General features: G+C 38.3%; 1 protein-coding gene across 1 annotated transcript in view; it reads left to right on the top strand.

The window, feature by feature from the left end:
- Window positions 1-22326, top strand: part of LOC117288748 (A disintegrin and metalloproteinase with thrombospondin motifs 16-like) — a 91184-nt gene extending 68858 nt beyond the window's left edge. The window contains exons 11-19 of the mRNA XM_033769576.1: window positions 7445-7568; window positions 10538-10782; window positions 11774-11909; window positions 12784-12910; window positions 13470-13674; window positions 14844-15032; window positions 16554-16751; window positions 18196-18334; window positions 20822-22326. Coding sequence (XP_033625467.1) covers window positions 7445-7568; window positions 10538-10782; window positions 11774-11909; window positions 12784-12910; window positions 13470-13674; window positions 14844-15032; window positions 16554-16751; window positions 18196-18334; window positions 20822-20937 — 1479 coding nt within the window. The 3' untranslated portion in view covers window positions 20938-22326. The remainder of the gene's footprint in view (window positions 1-7444; window positions 7569-10537; window positions 10783-11773; window positions 11910-12783; window positions 12911-13469; window positions 13675-14843; window positions 15033-16553; window positions 16752-18195; window positions 18335-20821) is intronic.
- The last annotated feature ends 1785 nt before the right edge of the window (window positions 22327-24111 follow it).

Raw genomic sequence — 24111 nt, 5'->3', positions numbered from 1 at the left:
TAGAAGAAAATTGTGAATAACCAATGCAAGCTGTGGTGTAACATCCAGACTCAATAACTTGTCAATTAAAATATGAGGAACAATTGAGTTAAAAGCATTAGAACAATCAATAAAAGTCGATCTAACAAAAGACTTGGGGGCATCTAAATGATTGTACAATTTCTGAAGAAATATGGTCACAGCATCTTCAACACCCCTATTACTCCTGTAAGCAAACTGAGATGAGTCAAAGTGTGAAACTTGGCTGTTCAACATGTTTAAAAGAAGCCGTTCAAAACATTTCATTACATTGGATGTTAGTGCTATAGGGCGATAGTAATTCATTTCCTTCGGGTTCCTGACCTTTGGTAGAGGGGTAATAAAAGAAGATTTCCAGCTCTTCGGAACAACTCCACTGTCTAGTATAAGATTAAAAATATGAGTAAAAATGTGGGCAGTTGTTGGCTACACAGATTTAAAACCTTGTTAGGGATGCCATCAGGGCCAGGAGCTTTTCTAACATTAGTCCTAGCAAAAACATTACGAACCTCATCAATATTTACAACAAGGGAGTCATTAGAGTCCTGAATCTTATCCTTAAAAATTGCACAGTGGTATTGTTTTCATTGTAAAAATTGTCAGAGTCAAACCTACAGTAAAAAGCATTTAATTCATCAACAAAGTCTTTATTACAGTCAGCTGAGTGTTTAGATTTGCCTTTGTAGCCTATCATTGTCTGTATGTTCTGCCACGCAGCTCTCGAGTTGTGACCATTAAAGTTTTGCTCCAGTTTTCTTCTGTAGTCTAACTTTGACCGTTTGACCTGTACGTCGATTTCTTTTCGAATTCCTTTGACTTCAGATTTATCTCCCTTGGCGAACGCAGCCCTTTTGCTTTTGAGAAGTGCATGCAGGTCTTTAGAAATCCATGGTTTATTGTTTGGATACACTTTTACTGTTCTGAGGGGGATAACAAAATCAACACAAAACTTGATGTACTCGGACACTCCATCCACTATCTCCTCCAAAGACCCGGCAGAGTCTGTGAACACATTCCAATCAGTGTCATCAAAACATGATTGTAATGTCTCGGTTGCAGTAGAGCTCCAAACACGACGTTCCCTGGTGATCACCTTGCATCTTTTTAATTTCTGCTTTTTATAAGATGGCAGTAAAAGAATGTTGTTGTGGTCGGACCTGCCAAGTGGAGGGCATACCTTAGATGCATAAGCTTGTGGAATGTTGAAGTAGCAAAGGTCGAGGGTCGATTCATTCCGTGTGTGTTGCTGCACATACTGTTTATAGGTGGGCAATGATGTATCTAGCCTGCATTGGTTGAAATCTCCCAGGATGATTTTTGCAGAGTCGGGCGACATAGCCTCAAGATTGTGAATTTTGGTGGCAATAAAGTCATTTGCTATTCCTACATCCACTTGTGGGGGGATGTATGCTACTAAAACGAAAATCTGATTGAGTTATTGTGGTAAATAAAATGGACGGAGACCAACAATGAGCAGTTCGTAATCGGGTGTGCATAAAGTATCCCTCATGGACCAGTTATTGCACCATTGATTGTTGATGTACATACACACACCACCCCCACGGGATTTTCCAGAAGCTTTATGTTCTATATCCTCTCACAATTGAAAAATTATCCAAGTTTATTGCACTGCCACTGTGAAGCCATGTTTCAGTGAAAGTCAAAAGGCATGATTCTCTATACTCGTGTAGAAATCTGATAGTAGCACGTAACTCATCCATTTTATTTTGTAGTGACCGAACATTACCCATAACAATAGTAGGCAGTGGTGGTCTGAATCCTCGCTTCCGAACACGTTGACGAATCCACTTTTCCTGCCCCTTTTAATTCCTTGGTCGAATATCTCGAGGAAATGCCTCATAGTCTGCTGGTATGGGATACACCCTTTCACGTATTCCCAGTAACTGCTCACGTGTATAACTTAGCAGGTGATCGTGGTTGCCAGGTTGGGTATTCACCATGACGAAAAACCGTGAAATAAGTCCAATTATCAATAAAAACAGGAACGAAGATGAACTTGACATTAGCGGTGACATATTGAAGACAAAAACAGCAACCAAGACGAACAGAAAAAGTGAAAAAAAGGTGCAAAGTAAAAATATTACGGGGCACAAAATGGCCATTGTGTGTTCAACAAAGGTTGGTTCCAACAAACGTAACATACTACATACATTGTAGTTGACAAAAGCACACAAATTAATTGTGCAAGAAGTTTATGAGAAAGAAAGAAATTCTCACAAAAATAATCAAAGCCCTTTATTAGGCTTCCAACAGCACACAAGCTTGTGCGATTTTTTCTGTCATTGTTCTCTTGCAATTTCAATGACCAATTGAGCCAAAGTTTGCACAGATTATTTTATGCGTTATATTGGGATGCACAAAGTGAGAATGTTGTTCTTGTACAATTACTATTGGGGTTCAACTTTTGAGTGTCTGAATGCAAAAAAAGTTAGATTGAATTGGGTCTAAACCCAAAAACTTAAACCGTCCAGCGGGGCGGTCTAAGTCTAAACCAGTTCGGGTTTATCGTTTAACACCGCGTGTGGACAGAATGACAATGGACGACCCATTGTGTGGTTCAATGCACACGCCCGGGACCTGGAGTGCTTGTTTTTAATTTTTTGTATACGATCTCTGTCATCTCTGGTGCGGAAAAGCACTGAGTATTTATATTACGTTCTTGCTGCTTACCGAGTTGGCGAAACTCTCTCGATCAGTGTATACAGTTAAACAACGGCTCACGCCCATGATTGATTAAATTCTGAAACAAAATAATATTTTCCAAGCGTGTTTTGTTGTGTGTCCTACAATAAATTGAAACTGTTTTTCATGCGTAGGCCTACATGTATCTATGAATGAGTAGCGAAGGCGCATGGATAGCGCTGCCATTCCATAGTGATGAATCTCTGATATCCCTTAGTTATACTCAGACACAATTTGCTACAGACACCATTACTGAGATTTCGGTCACAGCTTAAAGCTGGGTTTATTGCCAGTCAAAAAGCTTGTCATAAAACATATTATTTGGCAAGGAGCCGGATGCCAAACACAGGGCAAACCGACTAAACATACACACAACCACCTGCACGTGGACAAACAAAACATGCATAAAATACAACTTTTCACATTTAAAATGGACGCCTTCGCCCATCCAACCACCCTAAATTGTGGCCATCAAAAGGACAAACCTTGTCCTTCCAATATGGATTTAATTTTCCATATCCCATAAAACAAAACATACCACGATAGGTCACATGACCATATTAGACTGAACATTACATGACCTCCACAGAAAACAACACACACATAACGCACCTTGCCTAAAATTACCAACAAACAATTCAAATATATATATACCCTAAATTCCCCCAAAGTGGAACGCCTGAGGGGATAAACTTGACTTATTATTAATCTACATGTAAGTTGGTACAGATTACACACCTATTAACTATACAAAGTTAACAATTAAAAGTTTCCCCACGTTGGAACGCCCGAGGGGATAAACTAGCCCTAACGAAAACGAAAGGCGCTATACTTTACTAATAAAATGCCAATTGATGAATTACCTACTGTATTGTACCCATGGCATAGTTTTAATTCCCCAAGTTGGAACGCCCGAGGGGAAATGTAAAATAGCCTTTGGGAACTGAAAGGCACTATTAATAATGAATATTATAATATTTGGTTTATGATTAGAATGACAAGTAACTTTCCCCGACAGCCTATTTACCCCCCATCACTGATATTCCTGTCATTTTTCAGCCAAAAAATTCCATACCAAACTGGCGGAGCAAAGGGGAGGTGGTGGGAAATTTTTTTGTTGCATCCCCAACAAAAACTGTGACAAAAGTGATGTTTAACCCTTTTCCCTCCAAAAAGACCCTGTTAGATAATGTAACCCCATTGGTTAGAAGTTGAAATCTAAACCTATGATTGGCCAATGCCCTTACCAAATCAAAAACCCGATACTGACCACAGCTGCTTGCTGATTGGTCAACAACCCACACTGGTGGATCCCTTGTATCCATGCGAATAGCCCTCAGAGGCCATCCAACCAGTCACATGACCTGTTAATGCTCAGCATTGCTTAACTCACCTAGACTGGCTACCAGTCACCCCACCATTTATGCACAACAACATGCACCACCCACCCTTATGCTGAGTATAAGGCATTTGATCATTTAGTTGATAAAATGAATTATCCATCACCGATCCCTTGGATGTGCTTTTTTATTGCCGTCACAGTTTACTAGCGTGCTCTACTTTCAAATTAGTTTAGGAGAATGAACTGCCGTGGGCGCGAGGCTGTGTAGGGTAAATTGGCCAGCAATCACCATGTTGTTGGAAAGGTTGGAAAAATACTAAAAAGTACATGTACATGTATTTATGTAACTTGCACGTAGTGGTGTTAGAGGAATATAAATTACGGCACCAGCTTTTGAGAGATTGCAACTTCTAATCGATTTAGGTACAAACTAAAAGTATTTATTAATTCAGAACCAGTGGAATAAAACACAAAATTAAAACGTGTTCTGTTTCATGGAATATGGATGATATTTTGGTGAGTTTTCTTGGCGGTTTGTATCCATTTGATTTACACTTAAACTGTAAATTACAGTTGTATTTTGTTTGTTTAATGATTTTATTTTACAGTCATTTTTATGTTTGTTTTAAGTGCCCATTTTTTATCCAATATACATAGCATGTTCTGATGATCGTCTGGGGTGAATTCTGATGAATAAAACCGGATGTTAGAGCAATGAAATCGCGTCCACTTTGACCTCTTAAAACTGAAGATAAACCAGATCGAGTTTAACTCTGTGCTGTCTGAACGCAAGGGGATTTTATTTTTACGACCCCCCCCCCCCCCCCTGTTGCTCGTAAAAGTTAAACCGGTTGGGTCTAAGTTAGTATGCTGTCTGAACATGCCCCAAGTAGAGCAAGTAACAACAAACAAGAGTAGCAAGATAAAATGAGAAGGTTGACGCTTCCAAATTATCTGCTAAAAGGGAGAAGAAAGAAATGAAATGAAGATATATATATTTAGTGGTTAAGTTAGTTTTTGTAAAATACAATTCTATTACAGAAAATAGCTCACCTTCGATACCTACATATGCATTTACAATGCGCAAACGCAAGCGACTTTGCTGAACGAAAACAAAGCACCCCTCGAGGGCCCTCCTTGCACTGCAGGTCTCGTGTGTACACACAAATAACGCCCTTCTTTATACAGCGCCATAGTGTCAAGTCGTTTTTTCCCAAGCTCTCTGACAACAACGTAGCGTTACACACTATATAGGCAAGCAGCCCAGTTTCCGGACAACTCTGTTACGATGTCAGAATCGACGTAAGGAAAGAAGAAACCTAACAGAAAATTTAAATGTAGATCCTGCGGTGGTCTTCCCTCGACCTTAGAGTTCGACGTCCATGTCAGAGATGCCGCGTTTGTTCGCAGGAAAAACAGTGCGGGGTCTGCTCCGGCTGGTCTACTGCGGATTGGAGAATATGCTACGGCTTGGCAGAATAGCCTGGCACGCAAGTCACCTACATGTACCCAATTGGAAAGTTTCCAGGTTTTGTCGGAGATTCTCCAAGATACAACTTCTTCTTCTAACCAAACGATGTTTTCACCAGCTCCCCCGCTGGATGTCAACTTGTCAATGGCGAACTGTGGTGCTTTGGAAGATTTGTCATCCTCCAGTCATGTTTTTGCATGCCATTCCCCGCCTCTGCCAGACAGTCTCATCTACACTGGGTTCCGGCGAAAGAGTTCCAGGCATTTCCTTCACACCGCACCGCCAACTTCCGGCCCTCAAAATGGTCTTTCTTCCCTGATGATCCTCGCAGACTTCAGTCAACACCTTACAATACCTTTTCGGAGCCCATTGGTATTTTTGCTGGCTACTTCCCGCAGGAACAGCAACCGGATTACAAAGATTACCTTTGCTCGGGAGTGATCTCTTCGCAAATAAATTCAACGATACTATGCTTCAAGAGGCCAAGCTTCTTAAGACTGACGGGAAGAGCAACCTCGTCGACCCTCAAATAAATCTTCTTCACTGCCCCCCACGCACCAGCGGCAAGGGCTGGAAAAGCAACAAATGGCCTCTTCGTCGCCCCTACCAGTCCAATTTTCGTCGACCAAGGGCCAACTTTTCTCGCTCAGCAGCCAACCAGGTTATTGTTCCCAAATCCTCTGCAGCTGAGGCAACACCCTCTAGCTCAACCCACTGTTTCAAGACTCAAGGATCATAGGCCGCCACAGATGCGAAAGGCATCTCCTTGGCCATACCCATTCTGCCAATTTCCTGAAGGCCACCTCAGATGTGAATCGCATCACTGCTGGCTATGGGTAGATGCTCTCTGCAAGCCTAGAGTGCATCAAAGATGATGCGAAAAGCGTCAAGGCTCCGAACCAAGCGCCAAAGGCTAAACAGGTTCCGAACTGAGCTCACCAAGCAGGGAGCGTGACTACATCTTAGCTCTCCTTCAGGGGGTGACCGTTCCAGAGATTATGCATGCAGCCTGCTAAGAAAATCCTTCAACATTCACTTCCTGCAACCTGCAAGATGTGCTGCAGTCAGACAGTCGCATGGACAGACAATTAAAATCTACTCTCAGCAGCACAGTCAACAACCCGGAGACACGGTAGAACTGCCGACTTGACCTCTTAAGAGCACCTCAAGCACAGCATACTGGTATGTCTTAACATCTCCTATTTTTCATTGTTTCAGGTTTAATTAGTTAAGATGTGTACTCTCTGGGCACTACACTGCATGTCCTGTTCCCTCCCTATCTTGCCACTTAACGGTGCTACTCTGCATTTGTAGGTATCGGAGGTGACCTATTTTCTGTAATAGAATCTCCCAAAATCCGCAGGGATTTTCTATTCTATATAAGAAAATACTCACCTCCGATACCTTCCCTCCCAAAAGGTTTAAAAAGGGTTCAGGGACTTTACACAGAAAAGGCTCAGGTAATTAGAAGGGCGTTATTTGTGTGTACACACGGGACCTGCAGTGCAAGAAGGGGTGCTTTGTTTTTTTTCAGCGGAGTCGCTTGCGCCTGCGCATTGTAAATGCCTTTGTAGGTATCTGAGGTGAGTATTTTCTTATATAGAATAGAAAATCCCTGCGGATTTTGGGAGAATATATTTCCCTCCTAAATTTACATGATAGGGAGGAGTATGGTGATTACCACTTGATTACATAAGAATAAACCATTCAGGCATGACGGCATGAGTGACCAGCTCGCAAGCTGGCCACAAGGCTGTCAGTCTGAATCCTGCACCCAAAACTGAACGTATAGGTAACAGAATGATAAAGGTCAGCGATCACTGAATACTTGATTGACCTAACAATGATTGTTAGCTACAGTGCTGTAGATGAGTACTAATGAAATGTTGGTTGTATTGTTCCCTAAATAGAAAGTTGGATGTGATCATGTACTTGGGTCTGATGCTAAACCGGATGCCTGTGGGGTTTGTCAAGGAAATAACGCTACATGTGATTTTGTAAAAGGACTCTTCACAGAACAACACACAGATAATGGTTAGTACCTTTTAATTTACAATAGACACATCACATCAAGTTCATGTCACCAACAACCCTGCTTTCATCAGAGGTCTTGTGAGAAACTTTGAACCTATTCTAACAGAGGCTAAGCCGGAGGCTAAGCCATGGTTTGGATGAGGGCCTGTCACTTTTTAATGAAAAAGAATTTCCAAAGCCGTTAATATTATTTAACTTTTCTTTGGGGGGGGGGGGGGGGCTTTCCAAATGCACTCCATAAATCGGTATTATAAAGCTTTTTTTTGCATAAACAGTTTGAGCAGTAATCTCTGAATGAAGTATGCAGTGCCCATCTCTGGATCCAAATACACACACAGTCTAGTAAGCAGTTTGATTCTATGATATAATATAATACAGGTTTTTTTTTTAAATGATAAAAACAAACTGATAAGTAATTTACAAAGTGCGTCTTTTGTAATGTAGCTTTCAAGATTGCTCATTAATTTAATCAGAGAGCTACATGTATTGTGCACATTTGTATTGACAAACTGTGTACAAGTATTGGTGGTGTAACGATGGAGGATGGAAGAGAAGGAGTTTAAACGGCCTGCTAAACCGCAGAGTAACAAAAGAAGGAGTTTAAACGGCCTGCTAAACCGCAGAGTAACAAGAGAAGGAGTTTAAACGGCCTGCTAAACCGCAGAGTAAAAAGAGAAGGAGTTTAAACGGCCTGCTAAACCGCAGAGTAACAAGAGAAGGAGTTTAAACGGCCTGCTAAACCGCAGAGTAACAAGAGAAGGAGTTTAAACGGCCTGCTAAACCGCAGAGTAACAAGAGAAGGAGTTTAAACGGCCTGCTAAACCGCAGAGTAACAAAAGAAAACCCTGACAATGCCCCTGTCGGACCAGTGGGAAAAGATAGGAGACCTCCAGCTGGACGGCTGATTAACGAGCAGGATTAGATCTCTTTGTACAGGAGGTGTGGTACCGCCACTCTGCATTGTTGCCTGCATGTAAAGATGAATCATTGGAGACAAGAATTGCAAAAATACTCAGTTTTTGCATGCACAGTGTATTTTCTTTGTGTTCAAACGATTGCGTTGTTTTTTTCCTGTTCTTTTGGTTTTTTTTCACATGAAAATCGGAGTTGTACATGTAGAAGGTGAGTTGTGATTTACTTCTTCATTTACCGTTTATGGTGTTTTCATGGATATATCAAAGCATATTTTTTCATTTTTTGCTACTTTCCGGTCACTGGCAGTGGTTCAAAATTTGGGTATTAGCACATGAGGTCGGTCTGTATTCAATTATTATTATTATTAGTACTATGTATTTAGGTACGCTATTCATAGTAAAACCATATTACAGCGTTTACAATAAAAAGAGCAATATATTAAACATTTGACAAACAAAACAACAATAGAAAATCAATTAGGAAAGAGGTATGTTTTGAGAACCTTCTTAAACACATCCACTGATGGAGCATATTTAATATAGGAGGGAAGTTCATTCCACTCTTTAGCTGCTGTAACAGTGAATGTACGATCTCCCGCCTTACTACGAGTCATGGGAAAAGTAAGGCGAAATGAATCTGCATAATTGGAGTGAAGATTTGCACGCAAAGGTCGATACAACTCAAGACATTCATTAAAATACACTGGTGCCTGATTGTGAAAGAATTTGTAAACAAATAAAAGAATCTTAAATACAATCCTCTGTTTAATTGGTAGCCAATAAAGCGATCTTAGAAGAGGCATGGCATCATGACGGCGATCTAACCTAAAGATAACAAGAGCAGCCCAGTTCTGCAAACTTTGAAGTCTCTTAATATGCAGCTGTGGGACTTCTGTAAGCAACCCGTTACAATAGTCTAACCGGGAAAGAACATGGCTGCGAATCACATGATGACATGCCTCTTCAGATACATTTTTAAACTGAAATCAAACATACTTGCAAAGCTGGTTTATTTGGTTAGACATAGACATATTGCAATCAAAGTATACACCAAGGTTCTTGACTGATGTTGATGGTGCAATCTAAATGGTGTTGTGTTCAATTGTGTTTTTCGTTTTGGTGGGCGAAAGCATCCGATAATTTTATCACGTCTCAAAACAGTAGTTTTTTCTTCATTATATCTATGCGACATACGTCGCCATAGTTGCGTGAAGAACCAAGTGCGCACACGCAAACACACAGACGCCAGGTCGCCCATTGTTTGTAGTATGTGGGTGATTACGAGGTGTCGTTGAACGGCTGCAGTACCACGGGTTCGGCTTTTGAAGTCCCTTCGTTCGAAATCATTTTATTTCCTTCCTCCATGGTGTAACTGACCTTCGTCTCTGTCCTTTATCATGGCCATAATCCTGCCTGTTTTTTTTTTCTTTATGGTCGCTTATATCTGCCGACCTATGTCAAAATCCGTTTGTGAAAAAAATGCTACAAACGCTGACATACAGATTTGTTTGTACAAGTTGTTTTGCCTTTTTGTTCTTCTTAGTTTAACCCCTTTTGACCAGAAATGTATTTCACAATCCTTTGCTTCAACATACAGAATAGTCACACACACGTTTCGCTGAGTTTCATGATGATTTTGATCAATTTTGTTGGCTGGAAAATCACCTTTTTTGGCAGTCTTAATTTTCAGAGGAAAAATGTTGTGTGTTCACAGCACACAGGTTTGAACTGTTTTTATGGGAATTTATGCTGTTTAGACAGAGAAAATCGTCAGATGAAAATGCTATGTTGTTGACTGTTGTACGTTAGAATGATACATGTCAACAAGTTATGTATCGTTTGGTTTGTGTTGGTTTTCCCTGTTTAATTATGAAATGATTCCCTTTTTGAAATTTTTGCTGTCGTGCGATGCACCTTATTTGGTAAATTTCTAATGAGTTGAACGTACATAGCAAGATGTTTGGCCATTAGTGAAAACTCTTAAAAGATGAGGTGAAATATGGATGTTCAAAAAGTGTTCTGAATGAATTTGCTATGTTTTATGTTTGAATGCAGATTATTACATGATTGTGAATATACCAGCCTATGCCAGACATATCAGGATAGCTGAAGTGTCACCATCAACCAGTTATCTAGCCCTACGTAATGCAAGATTCAAGTATTACCTGACAGGAGCATGGACTGTAGATTGGCCTGGTAATTTTGACATTGCTGGTACCACATTTGCATACAGGCGACCCTACAATATGCCCGAATATCTGGAGGCTATTGGACCTACTAATCAAGATTTAGTTGTTGAGGTATGAAGAGTTTCTTTCTTGCTAGGGTTGAGGGCTCTTGATTTAAGGCAAGATGCTTGTCAACTTACACCGAAGAGTTATTTTAGGCTTTCAGTTAGCTGTTAATAGATTTTTCTAGTTGTTATTTTGTATTTACTGTAGATATAAGGGGGTTGCATTATGCAATTGTTGCACAACGTGACAGGCATCCATGATGTACAAAACCCATGGAACCCGGTCACAGCGTGCATCAATTGTTTTGTTATACCTTGGTAACATTATTATCCCTCTTTCAAAGTTCTGTTGTCATATTTATGTTTAGTATAAAATGTTGGAAATCGAACAACGGTGGGAATGATCAAGGTAATTTACACCGACCGGTAAACAAAACTCATGTACCCTCCGCGCTGTGCAGCCATGGAACATGCGTCTTTGTATCACATCACAAGTGGTTGGTTCTGGACCAATAAAACTTCACAAGTTGTTACCGAGCTGTAACAATATTGTTGGTTCATTTGTTCGGTCATTCCTCTGATGTCTAAACAATCTTGCAAACCAGAACTCAAACCACTAGTAATAGATTTTTGAATTACTATTTTAGTTTAAATCTTGTGTGATCCTTTGGTGATCCTGACTAAAACATATTTAAACTCTAGTCATTTGTTTTACGGTTTCCTGAGTTTGTTTGTGCCATGGTGTTGTAGCTGTTCCAACCAAAAATTGTCATGACTTGTTGCTTCAGTTTTGCTTACTTTTAAGATTTTTGACTTCTGAAGCACACCAGTGGTAATATAATTCTAAGGACTCACGATCCCTATAGTGAAACAATTAACATTAAATGTCATGAGATGTTCAAACTGTTTCTAGTCATCCACCCATTTTCCTGTAGCTCACAAAATGTCTTGGTCAATGAATGTTACTTACAATGTCAGGATTGTAGATATATCTGTACTGAGATTGATTATTGGTATATTTCCTTAGTACATGAATATGTTCATTTCTTACCATGCAGATATTATTACAGGGTATAAACCCTGGCGTTACCTATGAGTACACGGTGGAAAGAGATGACCTAAAGTCAATACAGCCATTACATGACTACACATGGAATGTAACAGAGTCAGAATGTTCAACTTCATGTGCTGGAGGTATGTCAGTTATTACAGCCACTGTGTAACTTTAAAGGGTCTATGTACTTTTTGTAGGACAAAAAACACAATGTCTACAGATTTACACTAAACTTTCACAGTTTGAAGATAATGATAGTAGAAAGCTTCCCTGAAAATATTGCTTGCTGAGGTGCTATACTGTTTGAGAAATGAGTAAAACAATGTCATGAAAATAATTTTTGTCTCGGTGATCGTGAGACGAAAATTATTTTAGCATGTAAAAATGTATTATCATGTCATTGTTTGAATCATTTCTCAAAAACATTGAAACTTAAAAGTGATGGGACATTACCTCTGGATCAAGAAAGAATATAATTTTTCTGGTGAGTTCTGTTAGTTTGATTTGTACCTTTTGGTAGGGGGGAATGCGAAGTAACAAGAAAATGCACTATACATTACGTGTATAGGTTTCTGGAGACGGGGCTATTATTTGGTTTGTTATTTTGTGCATTATGTTGAGCTACACCAAGTGAGAATACTGGTCTTTGACAATTACCAATAGTGTCCAGTATCTTTAGCATATGTAAGGACTTCCCAAAATCAAGGTGATTTGGGAGTCCGCAAAGGGACGACACTTATCTGTTAAACCTTCCTTCCTCCTCTCCTTGGTGGCTCGCCTTACTTAGGTTCTTATGGTTTTAATCTAAGTGTGGAAGCCTAAGGCTTAGAGAAATATACAAGTTGTAAGTTTAACAGGTAAGTATCGTTCCTTTGCAAACTCTCAAATCACCTTGATTTGGGGGATTCATTTGGATTGTAGCACATTGAAGTATATTGGTACGGAGTGGATTGGATTATAACAAAATAACTCAAGTTTCTAAAGTAATGTTCTTCTTCTCCTGATAATGTTTAGGTATATTAACATCAGATGTATATTGTTTGCAAGATAACACAACAGAAGTGGACAATTCCTTTTGTGATAATGCAACAATGCCAAGAAGTGGTGTTTTTGACTGTAATTTGGGACCATGTCCAGCAAGGTAAGGACTCAAATTATCAAATATGTTTTCCATTTTGTTGAACAAAAAGTTGTTTTTTAAATGTGAATCCTGCACCAATACTCTAACAGTAGGAGATTATTCAAAACTTCTGCCAAATTATAAAAATCCATAAAACATTTCAAACTATTGTGCTAAATAAAATACTTGAATAGAAAAACTATTTTGTTAAAAGCAGATTCATAGAGCACTGGGATTCATACAATAAATCCCTAACTCCGTGCCCATAGGGGCTTCTAATTGCTTCAGGCTGCTGGTAGTTTGCCTGAACAATATTGTGGAAATTCACATTAGAACCGTCAGACACACAGAGTTAAAGTCGATCGGGTTGAACCATGAGCTAAACCAACTTTAGTAATGTGTCTGAATGACCTTATAGATCAAGATCAGTCTTGTGAGTACATAAAAAATAAAGTATGGAGTCATTTTATCAATTATTTGACCTCAAAGTAGTGCGTGACCGTTTTATAGATAATAATGGATCTTGCAAAAGCCCATTTTGTAAACCAAGACCCACTCTCAGATGTTTATGTACCTGCAGGTGGGTTGCATCTAGTTGGATGGAATGTAGCAAGTCATGTGGCTCAGGGCGCCAGAAACGACGTGTCAAGTGCATGAGACTTCTAAGAGATGACATTGATAAAAGTGTAAAGGAAAGCTTCTGTGAAGGTTCCAAACCTAGAAGAAGAAGAAACTGTAATATGCACGACTGTCCTGCTCGTTGGATACCATCAGCTTGGTCAGATGTAAGTACACACAAACCATCCAAAAATGTACACTAATGCCACTAACAACTATTGCCCAAATTTGTACGTTTATTCAGTCTACAATATTTGGTAGAGTTACTCTACTTATAGATTTTTCAAAAAGGAAATACATGATTGTACAGGTGAGTTGAAGCAACAGTCATCTGGTGCGATGAGGTTCAATCATTGAATCATTAAGGGTGGATTCACACATTGCAACCAAACAGCTGAACTGAGTGAATTCAAGAGAACAATTGGGGGCGGGGGGGGGCAGGGGGGGGGACACGGAAAAAGAAAAAGGCGCCATCGACGTTGATACTCGTCTCATTTCCGAGCATTCCTTACATGCACACAGTCATTCAGACACGGCACACGTACGTTCCGAGGTGAAGTTTAGTTTGTGCGCATGTGCGATCTGTACAGTTCACGGTTTGTCATCCTGACTGCTCGGTGTACCATTCCAACACACACAAACTCCGGATGTTGACTGGTCCACACATGAAACCGAGTACGGAAGTAATTATTTAATTTGAACGCCACATCTTGAAAATAATAAAGTAGAATGGGTGATTTTTTTTTTCAAACTTCACAATGTTAGAAAACTATATTTAAACAAGAACTTGAAAAATCTCAGGGTAGAATGGTTCAATTTTTCACTTTCGTTGCGTTTTGTGACACTGTTTTAGGGGTGTCGAAATTTGCGATCAAAGCAATATTATACATTGATTAAAGTTATGGTGCTGCTGCCTGGCCATGCGCCTGATGATGTTGGAGAAACGAATGCATTTTCAAAATAGTCTTATCTAAGTATTTGTCAAATATTTGCATTATCCCACTCCAAAAACCTGACAAATAAACTATACTTAATATAATTGGTAAAATACTGCCCTACATGTACTTTGATCTAAATTAATTCTTTCGTGTAAGTGTAAAAATTAAACCCCCTTATTTTTGTAATGGTTCATCCACACAGCATCGGGAAAATTAATGCGCATAATCATATGACTTAGTGGGTATGATATTTAACTGCTTTAAACTTATAAAATAATGTCACTAGAATCTAAGAAGGTCAAGTTCAGTTCATTAGTTAATCAAACTAGTAACTTGTCTTTGAGTTGTGCCTATGTTGCTAACTATTTTCCGTCATTGATTTGCACATCTACCAACAGTGCTCAACGTCTTGTGGTGATGGTTTCATGACACGATCTGTTGATTGTCAGAGTATCAACAGAAATGGTCACCATAAAGTCAAGCCGATAGCCTTGTGTAGGGGAACGCAGCAACCAGCTGTACACAAAGCTTGCAACCTTAAAACATGCCCACGGATAGTTCAGTGGTATATTTCTGCTTGGAGCGAGGTTTGCTTATTTTCTTTGCTCTTTTTGTTGTTGTTTTTAGATAAATGTCTGCCCAAAGTTTTATTGAGCACCATAGCACAAGTTTGATTGAGCACCATAGCAGTTTTGTTATGCCCCACGGTTGGTAAGGGGTATACTGTTTCCGACATGTCCTTCTAATTGTGTATGTGGGTTTGTATCCACATTCAAACCAGGGACCTATAACAAAATGGACAATAGGTGCACGTGGCTATTACAAAGGAATACAATGGGGTCCACAGTTGCTATCACTAAGAGTTTCACAAAGGAGGGTCCACGATTTTAGGTGTTTACACACTTGTGTGTTTGTGTGGGTCGGTAGGTATCTGCATTGGAACCGGGGACCTATAACAAAAGGGACTATAGGTCCATGGTTGCTATCACAAAGGAAATCATTTTGGTCCATGGTTGCTATATCACAAAGGAAATCATTTTGGTCCATGGTTGCTATATCACAAAGGAAATCATTTTGGTCCATGGTTGCTATATCACAAAGGAAATCATTTTGGTCCATGGTTGCTATATCACAAAGGAAATCATTTTGGTCCATGGTTGCTATATCACAAAGGAAATCATTTTGGTCCATGGTTGCTATATCACAAAGGAAATCATTTTGGTCCATGGTTGCTATATCACAAAGGAAATCATTTTGGTCCATGGTTGCTATATCACAAAGAGTTGAACAAAGGAGGGTTCACGATTGCAGATGTTTACACATTTGTGCGCGTGCATGCAAGTTATAACTCAATGAGGACTCCAATTGAATTAGTCATTGGGTTCCCCCCCCGGAGGCCTGCTGTTATTAACCCCTTTGGTCACACTGTTAAGCTCGTTGTGGCTAAAACAACAAATTTTTGTTAGTGTGTGCAGTGCTGAGTTATGCTCCAGTGCCCATGCTTAGATTGCGCTACATGTATGTAGCTTTGTGCAGATGTTCTCAAGGGATTTTCAAGATTCAATTCCCTTTCAGTGGTCTCTTCATCAGTCTTCAATATTCCATAAGTTCATATTTCCTCAACGACTTTGCTATTTTGACAATCTTTACATTGAATGAAATGGTTGATGCTTTTTGATGCTTGTAAGCTAATTGATGGTTAAAACCATACTGTACATCAATTAACTGTTTTGATCTATTGTCACACCGAACAACTAGAGTTGTAAACTCTCAATGTCTAGTTCATTTATTTATTTATTTATTTATTTATTTATTTATTTATTTATTTATTTATTTATTTATTTATTTATTTATTTATTTATTTATTTATTTATTTATTTATTTATTTATTTATTTATTTATTTATTATAATTATTATTATAACTATTATTATTATTATTATTATCATCATTATTATTATATTTTTTTTTGGGGGGGGGACACACATAGCTTTGTCAATTAATGGGAAATTTGTATGCCCTTGGAAAAGATAAGAATATAAATAAAAATATTACATGTGTAAAGTACAAAGAAGTTAAAAACCCAATTGATTGTGTTTTGGTTTGCAGTGTACAGTAACATGTGGTATGGGACGCCGTTCACGTAGGATCAGTTGTAGCTTCATGAACAGACAGGGTCAATTTCGAGAGATTGATGACAAAGAGTGTAGTCATCTTAAAAAACCACATGTAGCTTCCACGAAACCTTGTCATAGAGGCATATGTGAATCACATTCAGGAAAATGGCAAACATCACATTGGTCACAGGTTAGTATAACCTTTCCTTGCAGCTCAATTACACATCAAATAAATTGTTCTATTTGAACAATAACTAAGATAACTGGGAGTTTTGTATGCCCTTGGAAAAGATGAGAATATAAATATAAATATTACATCTTCTTTGTCTTATCCAAGACTAAAACAATCGGACGCACCTGTGCTATTCTGCACATAGGAGAGACGTTTACTTTCTCTATCCTTGCCTTCATTACATTTGTCCTCAGAGGCTGGTCTTGCACTGATCAAGCCCTTGGTTTCCTTCTTCAACTCTCCGCTCTTTAGCCAATTCCAGGACTTGTTGCAGGTGTTATGTACGACCAACTCACAAGGTTAAACCTCATAAGTTGGTATGCGCGGCAGACTAATAAAACAATGGAATTACCAAAACAATTAAAGAAAGGGAAAACCAGCAACTGACAAAGGCAACGGTTGAAACATTTTGTGTACAGTAACAATTATTTAAGTAATTTATTTACGAAAATCAAAGCTTACAAAGGGTGATGACAAAGAGAAGTTAGATATGGCATAAATCAAGGCATAATTCGTAAATGAACTGAATCAGTATAACAAAGTAAGAATTCGGCCAAATATCAATGAAATCAGAATATTTAAAGAAAGACCATTTTAAGTGCTCAATCGACCCAGGAGTGCTCGGGAACGAGGAGTCCGGCGCTCACCACCGGTAGGTAGCCTTCGGTAGTACGTTAGAACATCACAGTTACGGTAGTCCAAGACCCTCAGTACTATGCCCAAAGAATTCCCGTCCAATCAGTTGCGCCGTCAGACCCCACGGTAGAAGTAGTGAACATCACATCCCCGAGGTTTGCACCGGTCAGTATCCCGTCCCGAGCTTCCCAGAATGGAAAGAGGGTGCGGCTATGGCATGCAGTACCTTTTATACCGCATAATTTCTCAAGCATGACGACATCTTTAAAGGAATAATTGTGCCATTACAGGTGGGGAAAGTAAAGAAAGGAAGATACGGCTCAGCAAACACACACGCTTGCTACAGGTTTAAAGTTACACAGGTCACTCATTTTTTCTATAGTACACCTTAAGAACCTGCCATGAAGTGGTTTGTTCTGCCAATCTTGATGTCTTTCCTGTTTCCTTTCCCTCTTGTACTCCTTTACTTCACCCTCTCATATATTTCTGTGCAATCTTCAACAAGTTCTCATCAGTCCTCTATTACTTATACAAGTAGTATTACAATTATTGTTGTCATTATAGTCGAGTTGAAACTGGAAAGAAACAAAAAGGAAAGAAAACTAAGGTTTGACCTTTGGGTATCTGTATCTGTCATGTCTGTTTAACTTGTGTTAACAGCACTGACCGGAGTAACAACACAAAGCCAAGTTAACAAGTAATTCAATGCCATGCAGTGATGCCCCTTGTGTACAATTGTGTTTACTTTTATCTTATATACATGTAGTGTTCACAGACATGTGGTGGTGGTATCAAGTCTCGTCAAGTCCAGTGCTTGAAGTCTCAGGAAACTGCAGATGATTGTAATACAAAGAACAAACCTGCTGCAAGCCAGAGCTGCAGCTCTGAACCATGTCCATGGAATGGTAAGTCAGCGGTACTAATAATATCTGGATTTCTAACGCTTAGAAAGTGGATTTCATGTGTCTGAGCAGTCAGGACTGGCCATAATGCCTGTGTTCTTAGCAAGACATAGATTTATGAATCAGGACTCGTGAGGGCTTATGATGTTTTGTTCAATTAGATTAACATGATCATACATGTAAAAGGCAGATTGACATGAACTCAGCAGGAAGTTGAGGATGTATTTGTTATTGTTTAAATAGACCTACAGTGTACAAGGACTAGGGATGGTTGTTCTTTATTGTAGTTACAATCCGATTTTTTTCCGAGGGTCTTTTGGTCAATTTTGTTTTTTTTGAGATGTCAAAGAATGGCCAAACTCAGTTTATAAACAGTTTCATTTTGAAATATAAACCTACAAGTAAAGAGCTATTTTCAAATGTAAAATGGAACATGAAAGATGTTTTGGCTTTTCGCATCTAAAGTCCACCAAGATTTTCCTACAAGAGAAATTCACACTCAGACAAATCAGATATCAGAAAACATGAAGAGGGCCTAGTGTTTTATTAAAACATCTGCACACAAACAAAGGGCAAAAATCACAAATTAAATTAAAGGGTCTGTGTACTTTTTTTGTAGGACAAGAGCACAATGTCCACAGATGTACATTAAACTTACACACTTAGAAGATAATGATAGTAGAAAGCTTCCCTGAAAATATTACTTGCTGAGATGCTGTAGTTTTTTAGAAATGAGTAAAACAATGTAATGAAAATTATTTTAGCATATAAAAACGTATTTTTATGACATCGTTTACTCATTTCTCAAAAACTACATCACCACAGCAACTAATATTGTAAGGTAAGCTTTCTACTATCATTATCTTCAAACCGTGTAAGTTTAATGTAAATCTGTTGGCATTGTGTTTTGTGTTACAAAAAGTACCCAAATCCTTGAAATGAAATTATACCACATATTTACATTTAGGGCGGGCAGTTCTTCCACCTACATGAAAGATCAAACAAGCAAGGTTTTTAAATCTTATACATGTACATCTTGCTTCAAGCGCTCTTTTTGCTTCTTTATTTTGGCAAATTCCTTCAAAAACAATTTCCAAGAGTAATTTTATGCACGATATTTTTCTTGCAATCAATAAACGAGCAATATCAAAGTGGGCATTACTGACAACAGCGCCCTCTGTTGATCAATTGATTGTTAGACTGGTTCCTTGTAAAATCGTGACGTCAGATAAACGGGCCTGTGGATTGATATGTGACACAGGTTCGCCCAATCCCTAGCGTGCAATGACCATGCGAGGGAAATCGATCTCTGTGCGCTTGTTGTGAACATTGAATACTGCGACTGCTGAATAGAGTTCACTGTAAAATTATTGTTGACCGTAATAAGTCGGCCAAAAACAAATGTTTGTGTCAAAAACTTGGGTTAAAAAAAGGGCATGATGGCCAACGGGGAGAAAGCGCACGGCATAATAATGATGTATGGCTAATATGTGTCTGTCATCTATATCTAAACAATGGGCAACAATATTTACCATTTTGAAAGCAGAAATGAATTCCACTTAATCATTACCTCGAAAGTCTTAAAGTAACATTCCTATCACAGAATTTCCCCACAAAAATACACTTTGAGGGGATTTTGTGTTATCATTATTTTTGTTCAATAAATTGTTTAAGCTATTAACACAACACCACCATCAATTGTAGTTAAATGATGGTCTTAAAGCCTTTCTACAAACACTTTAACACTGTAGGTATATATTTGTCCATAGACAATGCATCATAAACTGTAAACTATTAGTAACATGCCAACTTCATTTGAAACGTTGGGTCCCAAAGGCATGCAGTATGCTAATATTAAGGAAAAGTCCTATGATCTGTTTCACAAACACATGTTGAGCCTAGTTCATACTTGCTGCTATGTGAATGTGAAGCAAACTTGGAGCTAGTACTCTTCTCTGCAAATGCTTTGCACCAGTATGAGCACAGATCAATTAACTGGAGTGAACTGTGAGCTGCAAATGCTTTGCACCAGTATGAGCACAGATCAATTAACTGGAGTGAACTGTGAGCTGCAAATGCTTTGCACCAGTATGAGCACAGATCAATTAACTGGGGTCAACTGTGAGTTGCAAATGCTTTGCACCAGTATGAGCACAGATCAATTAACTGGAGTGAACTGTGAGCTGCAAATGCTTTGCACCAGTATGAGCACAGATCAATTAACTGGAGTCAACTGTGAGCTGCAAATGCTTTGCACCAGTATGAGCACAGATCAATTAACTGGAGTCAACTGTGAGCTGCAAATTTGTGGCGTCAAATGTGCTTTGCATTTGCAGGAAATATGTATTTACTGGGCTTAAGGGTATACATTACAGTATCAGTGTTGTATACTTTCTAATAAGAAATAAGTTATTGTTTATTGCTTGGCAGTTGAATGTATATTCATTTTTTTGGGGTTGACAATTTAAGGAATATTTGTTTGCATTGCAGCAACACCTGTTTGCATTGATTCATACAACTGGTGTTACCTTGTGCCACAACATCAAATGTGCGGACACCACTTCTATGGACCCAAATGCTGCTACTCCTGCAAACACAGTACCTGATGTCTTCTGCCTGTATGAACAAGATGGAGGGCAACACAGTGGTTTATTATTGCTAGACACACAAATGGTCAGATGTCTATTAAATGCCTAAAATTTGTCACCTATTTACAATCCATGTCACAGCATTGTACTCTACTAAACATGTCTGTACAATCCCTAGGAAAACCAATACCACCCCTAGAAAAACCAATGGACATAGTCAAGACACTTGATGCTATCTTGTAGGTCTCAGACCTGTGTCAAGTCACATGTTGTAATTGTTTGATGTAGCTGATTTGCATTTATCTTCCAAATAGTAATACAAAATAATTGTTGCAAAGATCTGTGGCCTGGTTGCTGGAGCTGTGTGTTTTTCCATGCATGGTAATGGAGCTGTGTGTTTTTCCAGGCATGGTAAATGCAAGTACATTGTTTGAAGATCAGTTCTATGGTTGCCTTGCAAGACCTGTGATTTTGCATTTCAGTTTTGCTCCATTGTTCATGAGTATAGTACAGTCCCAACCGGAACGCTCAAAATACATGTAGATTTATTTTTTTAATCCATGTTGGTTTTATTCTTTCGTAAATTATTGACTTACATCAAATCTATGCATACTACTGCCTTAAGAACATTTTAACTGTAAATACTTGATATGGTAGGTTTGTGTATTTGTGGTATTCAGGGTATAAGTGATGATGTATGAGAACATAAACTTCAATCATTGTCTTCCATTTTGCATATCTAAAGAGTTTCTCCACTGTATGTATTCGTGTAAAGCAGGGTCAAATTCAACTTATTTATTGGTATTGGTCGATGTACATTAGGAAGTTATATTTTTATTGTGTGATAGAGTATCTTTTATTTAATTGTGTGTGAAAACTGATCATTGAATGAATTTGTATTGTTTAAAAGCTTTTTGAAAATTGAAAACCATGCCCACCGGTATATTTTCTTATGAATGAAGAAAAAATTGTGTAAAGAAATTGTTGTCATGAAATGCTTTGTAATGCTGTCTTGTAATAATGTGATCATAAAGATTAATATCAAAAAAAAATAGCACAAATTGTATTAAATAGCATTATTGATTGATTGTAAGTGAATTAAGATTTAAAGTTGTGCACTACATCTTAGATACACAGTGTGCTCAGTGGTTGCTTGGCAATCAATCAAATGAGTCCAATTAATAATTTTTACCGGACAGCATACAAACAGTTTGTATTCAGTTATACTGTGTATCAAACAAATATTTTTTCATACGAATTGCTAGTTTTAGATGAAAAGATCATTCATGTATTTTTATAACAAATAAAATTAGAAAAAGTATAATGGAGTTTTAGCAACCTACTTTAAAGGCAGTGGACACTATTGGAAATTGTCAAAGACTAGCCTTCACAGTTGGTGTATCTCAACATATGCAAAAAATAACAAACCTGTGAAAATTTGAGCTCAATCGGTCATCAAACTTGCGAGATAATAATAAAAGAAGAAAACACCCTTGTCACACAAAGTTGTGTACGTTTAGATTGTGGATTTCAAGACCTCAAATTCTAAATCTGAGGTCTAGAAATCGAATTCATGGAAAAATACTTCTTTCTCAAAAACTATGGTACTTCAGAGGGAGCCGTTTCTCACAATGTTTTATACCATCAACCTCTCCCCATTACTCGTCACCAAGAAAGGTTTTATGCTAATAATTACTTTGATTAATTACCAATAGTGTCCACTGCCTTTAAGATGAACAGATTGTTAGTAGAATGAAGTAATTTATGTTATGGAGGCTTGTTCACGAATGCTGGTCTCTATTGAAGAGTTGTTGTTTGTGCTTTTATAAAAGAACTTTAGAAGAATATAACAGGACGTTTGCTTTTGTTTTCAGTGATGTCTTTCACCTTTCCAAAGTGAATTGACTGATCTCTCATCCAACGTACATTATCATCTGTAAGCATTTACTACCTCCTTTAGTTTCTGATCAAAATAAGGTTAACAGGGTTCCAAATGTTGCAGGAATTGTGGAGTTTTCATTAAATGCTGATGGCTGACAATAATGAACGACTTGTTAGACAATTATTCTCAAGGAACACGTTGCCTTGGATTGGTCTAGTTGGTCTTTGAAAAGCGTTTGTAACCGTTTGATATAAAATGAATATGGGGTGAAAGATGTTGTAAAAGTAGAATACAATGATCCACACAAACATGCCTCGAAATTGCACGGTTTTCTTTTCTACCTCGTCGACTAACACAGTCGGCCATTTATGGGAGTCAAGTTTTTGACTCCTATAAATGGCCGACCGTGTTAGTTCGCAAAGTAAAAGGGAAACCGTGCAGTTTCGAGGCAAATTTGTGAGGATCATTTTATTCTACTTTAAAAACATCTTTCTAACCATATGTATTTCATAACAATGGTTATAGACCAACTCGTCCGACCCAAGGTAAGTTGTTCCTTTAATCAAGTTAGAAACAGTTGTGTATCATTACAAATATGTTCCATACACAGTAATTATTCATGCTTGAGGTATATCTCAATGCTTGTTATCTAATTAGTTGACTGCCTCTCTCTGGCAATTTTAAACAGTTAATTTAAAGGCTTATAAAATTTATACTAATACCATTTTTTTAAGAAACAATTTCTTCTGAAATACTGAATTGTGTGAGAAAATTATCTCACAAAACTAATTTTCATATTTTCAGTTTGCTTTTAAAATAAGAGACTGGATTCTAGAGTAGTACATAATATATATGGAAGTACTTCAATGGCTCAGCAAGCTATCTGATCCTATATGGAAGTACTTCAATGGCTCAGTAAGCTATCTGATCCTATATGGAAGTACTTCAATGGCTCAGCAAGCTATCTGATCCTATATGGAAGTACTTCAATGGCTCAGTAAGCTATCTGATCCTATATGGAAGTACTTCAATGGCTCAGTAAGCTATCTGATCCTATATGGAAGTACTTCAATGGCTCAGCAAGCTATCTGATCCTATATAAAGATTATTTAGTTTAATGGTGTAATTTAATTCACCATTGGCTGCACCACTGTACTGACAGTTATGCTAGCAAATGCACACAATTTCCTTCCCCCAAGTAATGTAATGCAATATGAAATAATAATGAAGTATTCTTGATGTGGTTTCCTTAGCTGCCAATGTATCACAATAGCCATTTCCCAAACACAGGGAACACTATTGTTGGTTCC

Source organism: Asterias rubens, chromosome 4 (assembly GCF_902459465.1).
Source record: "Asterias rubens chromosome 4, eAstRub1.3, whole genome shotgun sequence".
Taxonomy (NCBI): Eukaryota; Metazoa; Echinodermata; class Asteroidea; order Forcipulatida; family Asteriidae; genus Asterias; species Asterias rubens.
This window is presented reverse-complemented; position numbering and strand designations above follow the sequence as displayed.